This window comes from Bombina bombina, chromosome 8 (genome assembly GCF_027579735.1).
Source record: "Bombina bombina isolate aBomBom1 chromosome 8, aBomBom1.pri, whole genome shotgun sequence".
Lineage (NCBI taxonomy): Eukaryota > Metazoa > Chordata > Amphibia > Anura > Bombinatoridae > Bombina > Bombina bombina.
In genome coordinates, this window is record NC_069506.1 from 37,414,458 (window position 1) to 37,429,138 (window position 14,681).

Here is a 14,681-nt window from a genome sequence, read left to right on the forward strand (position 1 = left end):
TTTCTAGCTCGCTCCCCTCTATCGCACAACCGCACCCGGCCACGTCCCTTCACACCCGACCACGCCCCCTTCATGGTCATTCACGTCCAGTCACGCCCCCTTCATGTTGGCCACGCCCATGTTCATGGCCGGTCACGCCCACTTCTGCCACAGATCAGCTAGGGACTCAAAGGCCAGGTGTGTTTGTCCTGTGTTGTCTCTACTGCGCATGACAGCTTCGGACAAACACACAGTGCCCTTGGCCTTTTATATTATAGGATAGGCATGTACCACTAATGCCCAGTATGTAAAAATAATCTTAAAAACAGGGGCACTTTAATTAATTAAACTTTACAACAACGCTTTTTTTTAAAAAATGCTGCCGTTACTCTGCCTGCATCTCCTACTGTATTTAGCAGATCGATGACGAATCCGGCTTCCTCCAATCGTTGCGTACCTCACAAGCTGGACGCCAAAGGGGGCACGCAATGATTGGAGGAAGTCGGATTCCTCATCGATATGCTAAATACAGTAGCAGTATGGTATTTTTACCATAAAGCAATGGTAGGCAATTGTAAGCGTCTTTGTAAAGTTTAATGAATTAAAGTCCCCCGGTTTTTAAGAGTATTTTTAGATACTGGGTAGTATTTCATTAAACTTTACAATCACTTTCAATTCTCTTTTTTTTTCACACTTAAAGAACAAGTTTGTTAATGCTGCATCTGATTTACTCTGTACAGACAAATAATCTGCTTGCTAAACTGAAAGCTTGTTATTCTCACAGCTAAATTAAAACATTTTTCAAAAGAAAAAATGCTTTAGCCCAGGAGAAGATCAGGGATTTCGAGAAAGATTTATGTTAGCATTGACGTCAAGCTCAGGACTGGGAACCTGATAAAAGAAATTAGCTTTCTGCTGACATGTTTGACACCTGCTGTTCAAGGGTTGGATGCTTAGAAAATCGCTATATCTAAGAGAATTGTAGCAGGAGTTCAGTAACAGTTTAAAGCAGAGTGCAATCTCTGGATGAGCTTGTAAGGAACACCATGTGCCAGGCATGATTCATTCACACAAAGAAAAATCCTGTACAAAGATCTTTCTAAACCCTGTCATAATAATAGGTATGTTGAAGGAACCTCTCAGTAAATAAATAATATATCTTGATTGGCCTGATGAAATATAAAAAAATTACAATTAAAGGAACATGTCCCTATCAACCAGTAGGCTATGGTTATCATTTTTGCAAAATCTTTTATGCTTCTTATTTATGCTAGTTTGTATGGGATGTGCAAAACGTAACTCTGCAGAGGTAGAATTGTATTACCCCTTACAATACTATATACCCCACAATAAAATATATATATATAACTCCCAAATTCCACCACTAAATGTTAACCCAAATTGTAACACTCTACACTGCAGTATCTTCACACAAGACCCTCCTATTACAAGTTTACTTTAACTGTGACTAACCCCTATCCCTTAACCTTGGCTAACTTCAGCCCTCCTAACCATGACTAACCTCAGCCGTCCTAACCATGACTAACCTCAGCCGTCCTAACCATGACTAACCTCAGCCCTCCTAACCATGACTAACCTCAGCCCTCCTAACCATGACTAACCTCAGCCCTCCTAACCATGACTAACCTCAGCCTTCCTAACCATGACTAACCTCAGCCCTCCTAACCATGACTAACCTCAGCCCTCTTAACCATTACTAACCTAAGCCCTCCTTACCATAACTAACCTCAGCCCTCCTAACCATGACTAACCTCAGCCATTCTATCCATGACTAACCCCACCCCCAATCATGATTACTCCTAGCCATAACCATAATGAACTTCAACTCTCCTAACCTTGGCTAAACCGCAGCCCTCCAAATCTTAACTAACCCAAGCCTTCATAAATATGACTAACTTCAGGCCTCCAAATATTGACTAACCCCAGCTCTTCTAAACATAACTAACCCCAGCTCTACTAACCAAAGCTACCTCCAGCCCTCCTAACCATGGCTTACCGCAGCCATTTTAACTATGACTAGCCTCAGCCCTCCTTACTATGACTAACCCCAGCCCTCGTAATCTTAATGTACCTCAGCACTCCCACCCATGACTAACAACAGCTCTCATAGCCATGATTTACCTCAGCCCTTCTATGACTAAGAGATAATAGGGAGCACACCTTTGTATCCTATGGTTCAGATTGAATAAACCTAAGGATTGAATTTACCAAGGGACTCAGTGGTTTTGTATTTTTCTCTCCTATGACTAACCCCAGCCCCCATAACCATAATATACTAGAGCCTTCATAACCATGACTAATCAAAGCCCTCATATTATACCTGGCCCCTAGCAGCAGCTAAATACATGTCTATTTGACAGGTGTTATATATATATATATAATTCTCCTGAAAGTTAAAGGGGCAGTCAAGTAAAAAAAAAACTTTCATCATTTAAATAGGAAATGTAATTTTAAACAACTTTCCAATTTACTTTTATCACCAATTTTGCTTTGTTCTCTTGGTATTCTTAGTTGAAAGCTAAACCTAGGAGGTACATATGCTAATTTCTTAGACCTTGAAGACTGCCTCTAAGCTCAATGCATTTTGACCACTAGAGTGCATTAGTTCATGTGTTTCATATAAATAACATTGAGCTCATGCACGTGAAGTTACCCTGGAGTGAGCACTGATTGACTAAAATGCAAGTCTGTCAAAAGAACTAAACTAAGGGGGCAGTCTGCAGAGGCTTAGATACAAGGTAATTACAGAAGTAAAAAGTATATTTCTATAACAGTGTTGGTTATGCAAAGCTGGGGAATAATAAAGGGATTATCTTTCTTTTTAAACAACAAAAATTCTGGTGTTGACTGTCCCTTTAATTAAGGCTATGGGGCCTATCTATCAAGCTCCGAAAGGAGCTTCACGGCCCGGGTTTCTGGCGAATCTTCAGACTCGCAAGAAACAGCAGTTATGAAGTAGCGGTCACAAAGACCGCTGCTCCATAAGGCTGTCCGCCTGCTCTGAGCAGGCGGACAGGAATCGCCAGAAATCAACCCGATCAAGTACGATCGGGTTGATTGACAGCTCCCTGCTGACAGCCGATTGGCCGCGAGTCTGCAGGGGGCGGCGTAGCACCAGCAGCTCTTGTGAGCTGTTGGTGCAATGCTGAATACGGAGAGCAAATTGCTCTCGGCATTCAGCGAGGTCTTGCGGACCTGATCCGCAGTGTCGGATCAGGTCCGCAAGTACTTTAGTAAATAGGGGCCTATGCATTTATATAGATTTAACAAACTAGATCCTTGCAGTTAGTTCTCAATCTATCCCATTACTAGATACAGACCTATGTGATAGATAGATAGATAGATAGATAGATAGATAGATAGATAGATGATAGATAATAAATATTGATTTCACTCTGATTATTTATATAATTATTTAATTAAACATAGATGTTGTGGATCGGAAACTCCTGAACACATTCCAACCTTCCTCTGCAGGTTTGGGGCGCAGATTCCAGTTGAACGCTATACATGCGAGCAAAGCATGTAATGTTATCAGCAAATACACCGCATTTGTTCCTGTAGACCTAAGCAGCAATTCTTACTTGCCCAGCATTGTAGAATATGCGAACACAGGTAAAGGTGCAGTCTTGCTTCATCTTCTAACTGTTGTCTTAACATTTCCCCTAAATCCTATGCCTACCACTTTGTAATCACCTCCCTCCAATTGTAGCCCCCACCATTATTTGGCTTACTATGTTCCATTCCTTAATCCCACTGTTTCCTGTCCCTCATCCTTCCGTCTTGTTAACTGTGAGTCTCTGGTCTGGTCCTTTCTCTCCCTGTCTTTGTCGGAGGTCTCTCCCCTGACTGAGGAGGATGCCCTCATTCCCCGTTAGGTGCTGCTCTCAAGCAGGGCTCACAACGGAGTTTAAGTTCAGGAAGCCGACGTCTACGAGGGTTTTCCATTGGCCTTGGACGTTCTCAGTCAACTTGTGCATCGGAGTCATCAGATGAACGATTTTACAGTAAGATACATTTGAGTTAAATCCAGGTCTGATAACTTCTTCTTTAGTTTTTGTGCATTACTTGTTATGTTTCTAAAGGCTTTTATTCACTATAAATTTCATAATCCTTTGCAAGAACCTAACTTAAAGGGACATTGAAGTCAATGTTAAACTTTCATGATTTAGGTAGAGCATACAATTTTTAGAAAATGTAACAATTTGTATTTATTATTAAATATACCTTTTTCTCCTGGTATCATTTGTTGAACCTTAGCTCCTTTTCATGAGAGCATACTGAGTAACTCTAAGGAGTGTGCAAGCATCTTGATCATTATATGGCAGCAGTGTTTGCAACAATGTTATACATATTGTTCTTAAGACACATGCATGTTCCTGAATCTCAGTATGCTCTTATTGGTGGCCAGGGATAGGAGCCCCCATGTGCCCCCTTAACTGCTGCCATCCCTCCGTGTACAGTTTTCCCATACTCAGGACATGCACCATCTCCACCTAGCCGTACCCTAGGCACCCAATGACCCTGTCCATAGCTCAGAGATCTTCCCATGACAGGCTTAGTGCCACCAATCCTATTGTGATCCTGCCTATAAAACACATGTGAGGATCTAGTGGTCCCCCTGGAACTGTTGGAAGGTACATATGTGAGTGCCTCTCCTTTATGAGATGCCTGGTGACACCACTGGCTGTCAGATTGCATCAATTTGAAATATCTGATAAAAACATATATTTTTCCATAGTTTTCAGCCATAACTCAGAGATAGAATTGCAATAATAATTATACGTGATAGCACAGATATAAATGATAAATAATAACTTACAACAACAGAGGAATAATGGTACAGATCCAGATATAACTTAATGAAACTAGTACAATTTTGCATGTTAAGGAAGCTTGGTAGGGAGAATTTATGAAGCTTGGGTAGGGAGAATTTAGAAAGCTTGGGTAAGGATAATTTATGAAGCTTGGGTATGGAGACTTTAGGAAGCTTGGGTAGGGTGAATTTAAAGGTTGGGTAGGGAAAACTTAGTAAGCTTGGGCAGGGAGATTTTAGGAAGCTTGGGTAGGTAGAATTTAGGAATCTTGTTTAGGAAAAATTTAGGAAGCTTGGTTAGGGAGAATTTAGAAAGGTTGGGTAAGGATAATTTATGAAGCTTGGGTAGGGAGACTTTAGGAAGCTTGGGTAGAGAGAACTTAGTAAGCTTGGGCAGGGACATTTTAGGAAGCTTGGGTAGGGAGAATTTAGGGATCTTGTTTAGGGAGAAATTAGGAAGCTTGGTAAAGGACAATTTAGAAAGGTCGGGTAAGGATAATTTATGAAGCTTGGGTAGGGAAAACTTAGTAAGCTTGGGAAGGGAGAATTTAGGAAGCTTGGGTAGGGAGAATTTAGAAAGGTTGGGTAAGGATAATTTATGAAGCTTGGGTAGAGAGAATTTAGGAAGCTTGGGTAGGGAAAAGTTAGTAAGCTTGGGCAGGGAGATTTGAGGAAGCTTGGGAATGAAGAATTTAGGAAGCTTGGGTAGGGAGAATTTAGGAAGCTTGAGTAGGGAGAAATTAGGAAGCTCGGGTAGGGAGAATTTATGATGCTTGGGTAGGGAGATTTTAGGAAGTTTGGTAGGGAGAATTTAGGAAGGTTGGCTGGGGAGAATTTAGGAAGGTTGGCTGGGGAGAATTTAGGAAGCTTGGGTAGGGAGATATTTAAAAACTTGTTAGGGAAAATTTAGGAAATATGGTAGGGGACAATTAGGAAGCTTGGGTAGAGAGAAATTAGAAAGTTTAGGTAGGGAGAAATTAGGAAGCTTGGGTAGGGAGAAATTAGGAAGTTGGTAGGGAGAAATTAGGAAGTTGGTAGGGAGAAATTAGGTATCTTGGTTAAGGAGAGTTAGGAAGCTTGTGGAGGGAGAATTTAGGAAGGTTGGGAAGGGAGAAGTTAGGAAGTTTGAGTAGGGATAATTTAGGAATCTTGGGTAGGCAGAATGTAGGAATCTTTGGGTAGGGAGAATTTAGGAAGGTTGGGTAGAGAGAATTTAGGAAGTTTGGATAGAGAGAATTTAGGAAAGTTGGGAAGGCAGACATTAGGAAGCTTGGATAGGGAGAATTTAGGAAGGTTGGGTAGGGAGAATTTAGAAAGCTTGGGTAGGGAGAATTTAGGAAGCTTGTGTAGGGAGAAATTAGAAAGCTTGTGTAGGAAGAATTTAGAAAGGTTGGGTAGGGAGAAATTAGATAGCTTGGGTAGGGAGAATTTAGGAAGGTTGGGTAAGGAGAATTTTGGAAGTTTGGGTAGAGAAAATTTAGGAAGGTTGGTTAGAGAGAAATTATGAAGTTTGGGTAAGGGAGAGTTTAGGAAGGTCGGGTAGGGGGAAATTAGGAAGCTTGGGTTGGTAGAATTTAGAAATGAAAGTTTTGAATGAAAGATGTGAAACATTTCTAATGTATCATCTTTTTGCAGATGTTGATGAAAATGCAGTATCTCCTTGTACTACTCCTGTCTCTTCTGGATGGGAAAGGTGCAGTTTTCCCCAAGGTTGGTAGTATTGTAAAGAGGGTGCAAGCAAATGATCTTTCAGGTTTATTTTATTGCTGCAAATAACAACACATCTCAAAAACATTGCTCCTTGTCTTCCTTGGAGGGACAGTAAACACCTTGTAATTCCAATATTTCTCCTCAGTCTTAGAACATATTAAATTATTTGCAAATGTTTTGAATACATCAATGTCTTGTTTGCTGCAGTAGTTTTTTTCAGTAGTTAACCTCCACACACCACTTGCCTTATTTGGAGGAATGAAATCTGGACTTGTTATAGGAGTAGATAAAAATAGCCACTGTAATTGTGTTAGCATAATCTCAATTGCCTGGTATTTTATTATCTTACTATCTCTGATTAAACCACTTAAGGTTTGCTATGTAGCACAGTTAGGCTTATGAAAAACCTACCATGCGTGCATCCAGTTCTCAGAATTTTAAACTTTATTTAAAGACTTAAATTACAGGAAAAGGGGTCAAATAAATCATCCAAGTTTATTTCAAAGGTTTTTAATACACATAATTAAATGTTATATCACAATCCAAAAGTGCTTACTGTCCCTTATTGTAAGAAATGTGTTGGCTTGGCAGCTAACATTGTTCTGTTCTATAATAGTAAAAAAATGACAAGCCTGCAAAAGGGTTAAACACACATTAGAAGTACCGCAGAGGACTCCTGGTCCTGAGCGAAAAAAGTTGTTGATTCAGTCACCAGCGCTAGTTACACAGCTCAGTTGTGCAACTATCACTGCTGATTGGATCTGCTACAATTTAAAGGATTACTTTCTGTTATAATTTTTAAGCCAAACAACTAACATATTAAAGTTAATAAACATCAATTAAAACTTACTGACCTATATTTTCTCCAAAACGAAGTTTCATAACGTTATAAAAGTTATATATTTTATTCCCCGATGATGTCACGTTATCCTGCCCACTATTTTCAGCACTGTGTGTTCAAAATACTTAAACCAATGAAATTGTGTTTAAAGCGCCATTTTGAAACCTAGGTATTGTAAACGGATTGGTACAGAGCAAAGTATACCCAAGGAGTGGGTTTGGAAAACAATTACATTTGCAGACAAGATTTCTGATATACGGTAGAGATATGTTAATGAAATGCTATTGATAAAAAGGGTATTTGGGGTAGTTAGTTAGTAACAGGCATAGAAAATATTTACTTACAGTGGCCCTTTAAGCTCGGGACCTGAAGTGTTCTGCAGCTCCTGAGTGGTACCTCTTTAGTGGAGGTTACACACACAGAAGTGAAGGGTCAACAGTCTTAAAATTACATGTTCTTACAAATTCTTTACAAAAGCCAAGTTTTGAAGTAGTGAAACCTTTCAAATTGGTAAACGATAAAACAGGAAAATTAAGTTAGACACACAAAAAAAGAAAGGAACCAAGAAGCTTTTCAAAAGAGTTTTCACATCACTCTTCTAATAGATCAGAATGGCATTGAATTTAAAAATCCTGCTAAAAGGTACCTCTCACTTGAATTCTGATGCATTAAAATATGGCCATTGATATGAATGAATTAAAGGAACAGTCTAGTCAAAAATAAACTTTCATGATTCATATAGGGCATTTTAAACAACTTTCCAATTTACTTTTATCATCAATTTTGCTTTGTTCTCTTGGTGGTATTCTTAGTTGAAACCTAAGTAGGCTCATATGCTAATTTCTTAACCCTTGAAGACCGCCTCTTATCTGAATACATATGACAGCTTTTCACAACTAGAGGGCATTAGTTCATGTTTTGCCATATATATATAACATTGTGCTCATGCCTGTGGAGTTACCAAGGAGTCAGCACTGATTGACTAAAATGCCTGTCTGTCAAAAGAACTGAAATAAGAGGGCAGTCTGCAGAAGCTTAGAAACAAGGTAATCAACGAGGTAAACGTGTATTAATATAACTGTGTTGGTTATGCAAAACTGGGTAATGGGTAATAAAGGGATTATCTATCTTTTTAAACAATACAAATTCTGGTGTAGACTGTCCCTTTAATTCACTTGCCTTGGCTGTAGAATCTTTGACTATATAGGAGATGCAACTAGGAATAAACTCACAAATAAAAAATGTGGATTATGATGATTCACTGCAATCAAGTGCAAACAAAAGTGTATTTAATACTGATGTAAAGTTATGATGCTAAAGACAAGATTAGGGACATTTTAGGAAACATGTTACTCCGGGACATCAATGTAATGTTTATTTTTTTATTATGGAATATTCGTGTATCTGTTTCTTTCATTTTTTTTTCTTAATATTTTTGTATCTTCTTGTTGATTCCAATAAAGCACTATAAAAAAAAAGAATATTTATTTATGTTAAATAAAGGTTTTACAGAACCTATTTGCAAACAAGATTTATTCATTTCAAAGATAAACTAGCTAACTGTAGAGGATACAATTAATTGTCATGCTTGGTTCTTGCAGCTCCTCAGCGTAGTCCCTCTGTCTCTTCTTCACACTCTCAGAGGTCCATAGAAAGTCTTTTTGCTGCCAGGTAAGTGGAGCTGGCGTACATAACAAATGGCTCAATTAAGGATCTGCAAAGATTTTTATTTCTCATTGATGTGTCTGTAGGTTGAGCTTAAACAAAACACGACTTTTAACTAGAGCTGCAAAAGGATTTATGATTAAGTCTCCAGGGAAAGGCAGTGAAGAAAGTGACAACGAGAAGAATATAGACTATCTGCCAGTGGTAGGTGGAGACCAATACTTGCTTCTGTCAGCTGAGATGTTGTACAGAGTCTCCAGCATACAGTGTTTAAAACATATTACTAGTGTCTCAAGTTTGTGTAGGATTCCCCACCTCTCCCCACTTTTTCCCACCTCTTTCTCCTTTTCCCACCTCTCTCCACGTCTACCCACCTCTCTGTCTCCCTTCCCAACCTCTCTTCACTTTTTCACACCTCTCTGTTTCCCTTCCCAACCTCTCTTCACTTCTTCACACCTCTCTGTCTCCCTTCCCAACCTCTCTTCACTTCTTCACACCTCTCTGTCTCCCTTCCCAACCTCTCTTCACTTCTTCACACCTCTCTGTCTCCCTTCCCAACCTCTCTTCACTTCTTCACACCTCTCTGTCTCCCTTCCCAACCTCTCTTCACTTCTTCACACCTCTCTGTCTCCCTTCCCAACCTCTCTTCACTTCTTCACACCTCTCTGTCTCCCTTCCCAACCTCTCTTCACTTCTTCACACCTCTCTGTCTCCCTTCCCAACCTCTCTTCACTTCTTCACACCTCTCTGTCTCCCTTCCCAACCTCTCTTCACTTCTTCACACCTCTCTGTCTCCCTTCCTAACCTCTCTTCACTTCTTCACACCTCTCAGTCTCCCTTCCCAACCTCTCTTCACACCTCTCTGTCTCCCTTCCCAACCTCTCTTCACTTCTTCACACCTCTCTGTCTCCCTTCCCAACCTCTCTTCACTTCTTCACACCTCTCTGTTTCCCTTCTCAACCTCTCTTCACTTCTTCACACCTCTCTATCTCCCTTCCCAACCTCTCTTCACTTCTTCACACCTCTCTGTCTCCCTTCCCAACCTCTCTTCACTTCTTCACACCTCTCTGTCTCCCTTCCCAACCTCTCTTCACTTCTTCACACCTCTCTGTCTCCCTTCCCAACCTCTCTTCACTTCTTCACACCTCTCTGTTTCCCTTCCCAACCTCTCTTCACTCCTTCACACCTCTCTGTCTCCCTTCCCAACCTCTCTTCACTTCTTCACACCTCTCTGTCTCCCTTCCCAACCTCTCTTCTCTTCTTCACACCTCTCTGTCTCCCTTCCCAACCTCTCTTCACTTCTTCACACCTCTCTGTCTCCCTTCCCAACCTCTCTTCACTTCTTCACACCTCTCTGTCTCCCTTCCCAACCTCTCCTCACTTCTTCACACCTCTCTGTCTCTCTTCCTAACCTCTCTTCACTTCTTCACACCTCTCTGTCTCCCTTCCCAACCTCTCTTCACTTCTTCACACCTCTCTGTCTCCCTTCCCAACCTCTCTTCACTTCTTCACACCTCTCTGTCTCCCTTCCCAACCTCTCTTCACTTCTTCACACCTCTCTGTCTCTCTTCCCAACCTCTCTTCACTTCTTCACACCTCTCTATCCCCTTCCTAACCTCTCTTCACTTCTTCACACCTCTCTGTTTCCCTTCCCAACCTCTCTTCACTTCTTCACACCTCTCTGTCTCCCTTCCCAACCTCTCTTCACTTCTTCACACCTCTCTATCTCCCTTCCTAACCTCTCTTCACTTCTTCACACCTCTCTATCTCCCTTCCTAACCTCTCTTCACTTCTTCACTTTTACTCTAAAGGGTCGATTTATCATCGGTCTGTCCGACACGATCAGCTCAGTGAATCATGTCTGGCAGACATCACTGAATGCCGACGGCATACGCTGTCAGCGTTTAGCATTGCACAAGCAGTTCTTGTAAACTGCTTATGCAATGCTGCCCCTGCAGATTCACAGCCAATCGGTCGCTAGCAGGAGGTATCAATCAACCCGATCGCATTTGATTGGGTTGATTGCTGTCCTCTGCTCAGAGGCGGCGGACCAGTTAAGGAGCAGCAGTCTTAAGACCGCTGCTTCTTAACTGCTTTTGTAGCAAAGAAAGAAAGAAAGTATACACTTGTAGCACTCCTAGGTCTAAAGGTAAATTTAATCTAACTGAATGACACAAATTATTCCATAAGGAATAAGTGAAAGGGGGAGAAAACAAATTACAAATTAAAATATAACTTTTATTGGGTTAAATTTAAAATAGGAATGAACTTAAAATCACACTTAGGCACCGATTGTGTATGATTGGTGCAAACAAATTATTACAGGTTAAGATTGTTGCTCCTGGTACTTCTGTGTTAATTGTAGGCTGGAGTGGGAACTGCTATATACTTGTATCTTGGAGATGTGATGCACCACACGTTCTGTATAAGAAGTTCACAAGTCCAATATGAGAATTGAGTACACAACGTTATATTTTTTGTCAATGTCTCCAAAGTGATATATCTTTATATGCAAAACTTAGTGTAAGTGGAACATTGGGTATATAATTTTTTTATGCTTATATTCAGCTAAAATTATCTACACCACTTATTACTTGAATTCTAAGTATATTTCAAGGTGGGACAAGTTTATATAACGTTTTTCGTCAACAATTATAAACAGTATCACTGCTTATCCAAAGTAACTAAACTTCTGTACTAGCAATTACCTACTGAAGGATTAAAGTGTAAGCTATTCGCTCCGGAATTCAAAAACTGTCATTCGTGAGCGCTCTTATAGTGTATATAGGTGATTGAACTTTATTGTGATACAATTTCTCATTTATTGAAACAATGTATATCGTTATTCAACTGAATAGACAATATAATGTTAAATTCCTCTGCGGTTGTGTGTAAACCGCTGATATTAGATATACTCAGACTCTAATTGCAAGGATTGCGTTCTTTATTATATGCACTTAAGCTGTATGTGCTGAGTGGCTCCGTGGATAACTCAATTTTATTATGGTAAGTGTCACTGTTTTGTGCTTGCCAGAACATGACCTTTGAAAAAGCAATGTTAAGTTGCGAAACATGTTAGGGACGATAGGGCAATGGTGAGGAGTCCTAGGAGCTCCTGTGTTTTTAGACAGCCTTAGGCTACCGCAAATTACTGTAGTCAGCAAACATTTCACTTGAAATAATGAACGCTCAGATTCAACTATGTGTTAATGTACTGTGCTGGCACAGTAATGTAATCCTTTAGTAGGTAATTGCTAGTACAGAAGTTTAGTTACTTTGGATAAGCAGTGATACTGTTTATAATTGTTGACGAAAAACATTATATAAACTTGTCCCACCTTGAAATATACTTAGAATTCAAGTAATAAGTGGTGTAGATAATTTTAGCTGAATATAAGCATAAAAAAATTATATACCCAATGTTTCACTTACACTAAGTTTTGCATATAAAGATATATCACTTTGGAGACATTGACAAAAAATATAACGTTGTGTACTCAATTCTCATATTGGACTTGTGAACTTCTTATACAGAACGTGTGGTGCATCACATCTCCAAGATACAAGTATATAGCAGTTCCCACTCCAGCCTACAATTAACACAGAAGTACCAGGAGCAACAATCTTAACCTGTAATAATTTGTTTGCACCAATCATACACAATCGGTGCCTAAGTATGATTTTAAGTTCATTCCTATTTTAAATTTAACCCAATAAAAGTTATATTTTAATTTGTAATTTGTTTTCTCCCCCTTTCACTTATTCCTTATGGAATAATTTGTGTCATTCAGTTAGATTAAATTTACCTTTAGACCTAGGAGTGCTACAAGTGTATACTTTCTTTCTTTCTTTGCTACAAAAACGTTCTTATACACAGCACCCGCATCCTGACAAACTATTGAAGAATTGTAGGAATTTAGGTCTCACACTATAGTAGTGCCATTGGTTTCTTTTCAAATTCCATTGCTTCTTAACTGCTGTTTCCGGCTTCTTATTCTGCCCTTGATAATTTGTCCCCTTAGACTTAAAGTGCCCACCATAAATGGTTCCTGACAATGCCTCTGTTCTTTTTCCCTACTGACCCCCCATTTTCCCCACCATTTCTTGACTCTCTCCTCTACCACCCTGACTTTATCTTCTCCACTCTTGCCTTCCCTCTCATGTCCCTCCAAGACTCTCTCCCTTTATCACCTCACTCTCCCTTACCCAATATTACCTTCCCTCTGTACCCTCTCTCCCTACTTCAACTTCCTCTCACCTAACTCTCTCACACTCTTTCCCTCTTTTCTATCCCTATACTAGTTTCCCTTTTATCCACCTTGTATACACACCCACTTCTCTCTCAATTCATTCACTTCCCCTTCCTTGCTTCTCTCTCTCTCTGTGTTTCATTATATTTCTCTTTGTTACCAATCTCTGAATAATTATCCTTCTAAACTATACCTTATTTGAACATGGTCTTTCCTTTACTCTTTTAAACTTTCTCTTTGAATTTCTATAAAAATACTTTTTTAATACAAATCTGAATGTATATAACTCAATTATAGGGGAGCTTTAGATACAGTGTGTACATATTCATCTAATCAGAATTATGGTACAAAAACTGATACTATGTTTCCATCATGCAGGTGTCGCTGCAGTTGGCCTGTGGTGGGTACTTGCTAAATCAAGCCTTTGCAGATGCCACCAACATTCCACTGGAAAAACTGAAGTGGACTTCCCCATTTAGCAGCCACCGTGCCGCTCTAAGCCCAATGTCTCATAGCTCTTCACCTTCTAAGAAGGAGACCAGCCTATCTGCCAACACTGGGCTGCTACTGGCGCCAGATGCTGACTCTCATAGTACATTAAATGGCTTTGGTGAAGACGTCTGCCACCAAACGCGAACCCGACACCTATCAACAAGTGTAATGGAAAGTCCAACACTGTCTTCCAGGACAGAGAATGAACTGTCCCTCCCTGTCTTACCTCTTCGTCGTTTCTCTTCTCCAGAGAATGTTCAGGACTCTTCCTCCTCTAATACAGATAGTGGGTTGGGATCAGAGTCAGATAGCATTGAGGTTCAGTCTTGGATAGAAAGCATAGAGGAACAGCGCAGATCACAACCAGAAAGTATGGTGTGGGCCACAGCAGTGGCTCTGGCATGGATGGAGAATAATTCAGCTGCTTATTTCATTGAATGGGAGCTTTTAGCATCCAAAGCAGATAGGTGGTTGGGTAATCAGAAGATTCCAGAGGGCCGCAGCCTGGCTGCAGTGAAGTCGGCTGCTCAGCAGCTCTTTGTGTTGCTTCGACACTGGGATGAGAACCTGCAGTTCAATGTCTTGTGCTATAATCCCAACAGCATGTAGGGTGATAACAGAATAGGCTAAATATGTGTGAGGTATCAGTGCGATGGGCATGATAAGCTGTTGTTTCACCTGTTGGACTGTGAGCTAGTGTTTCTGCATGTGGCCTTTGGATGCCCATGTGGCTGTGGCAAGGTGCTGTCAACTGTATGTCGTTCTCCTAACCGGAGAGTCTCTTTATCTGTATCGGGCACCAAATACTGTTATCCCTTATAACTGCTTTGTGTCTATGCTGTCCTGTCTCAGTGTGGTGAATACTAACTTTAGAGATAAGAGAGAACCAGGATAATAACTATCTAAT

General features: G+C 40.3%; 1 protein-coding gene across 1 annotated transcript in view; it reads left to right on the forward strand.

Annotated features, from left to right (window-relative positions):
- VWA5B1 (von Willebrand factor A domain containing 5B1) overlaps positions 1–14,383 on the forward strand; it is a 264,188-nt gene extending 249,805 nt beyond the window's left edge. The window contains exons 16-21 of the mRNA XM_053689852.1: positions 3,478–3,615; positions 3,879–4,007; positions 6,452–6,526; positions 8,969–9,038; positions 9,119–9,236; positions 13,661–14,383. Of these exons, the coding sequence (XP_053545827.1) occupies positions 3,478–3,615; positions 3,879–4,007; positions 6,452–6,526; positions 8,969–9,038; positions 9,119–9,236; positions 13,661–14,383 (1,253 nt within the window). The remainder of the gene's footprint in view (positions 1–3,477; positions 3,616–3,878; positions 4,008–6,451; positions 6,527–8,968; positions 9,039–9,118; positions 9,237–13,660) is intronic.
- Positions 14,384–14,681: the final 298 nt, after the last annotated feature.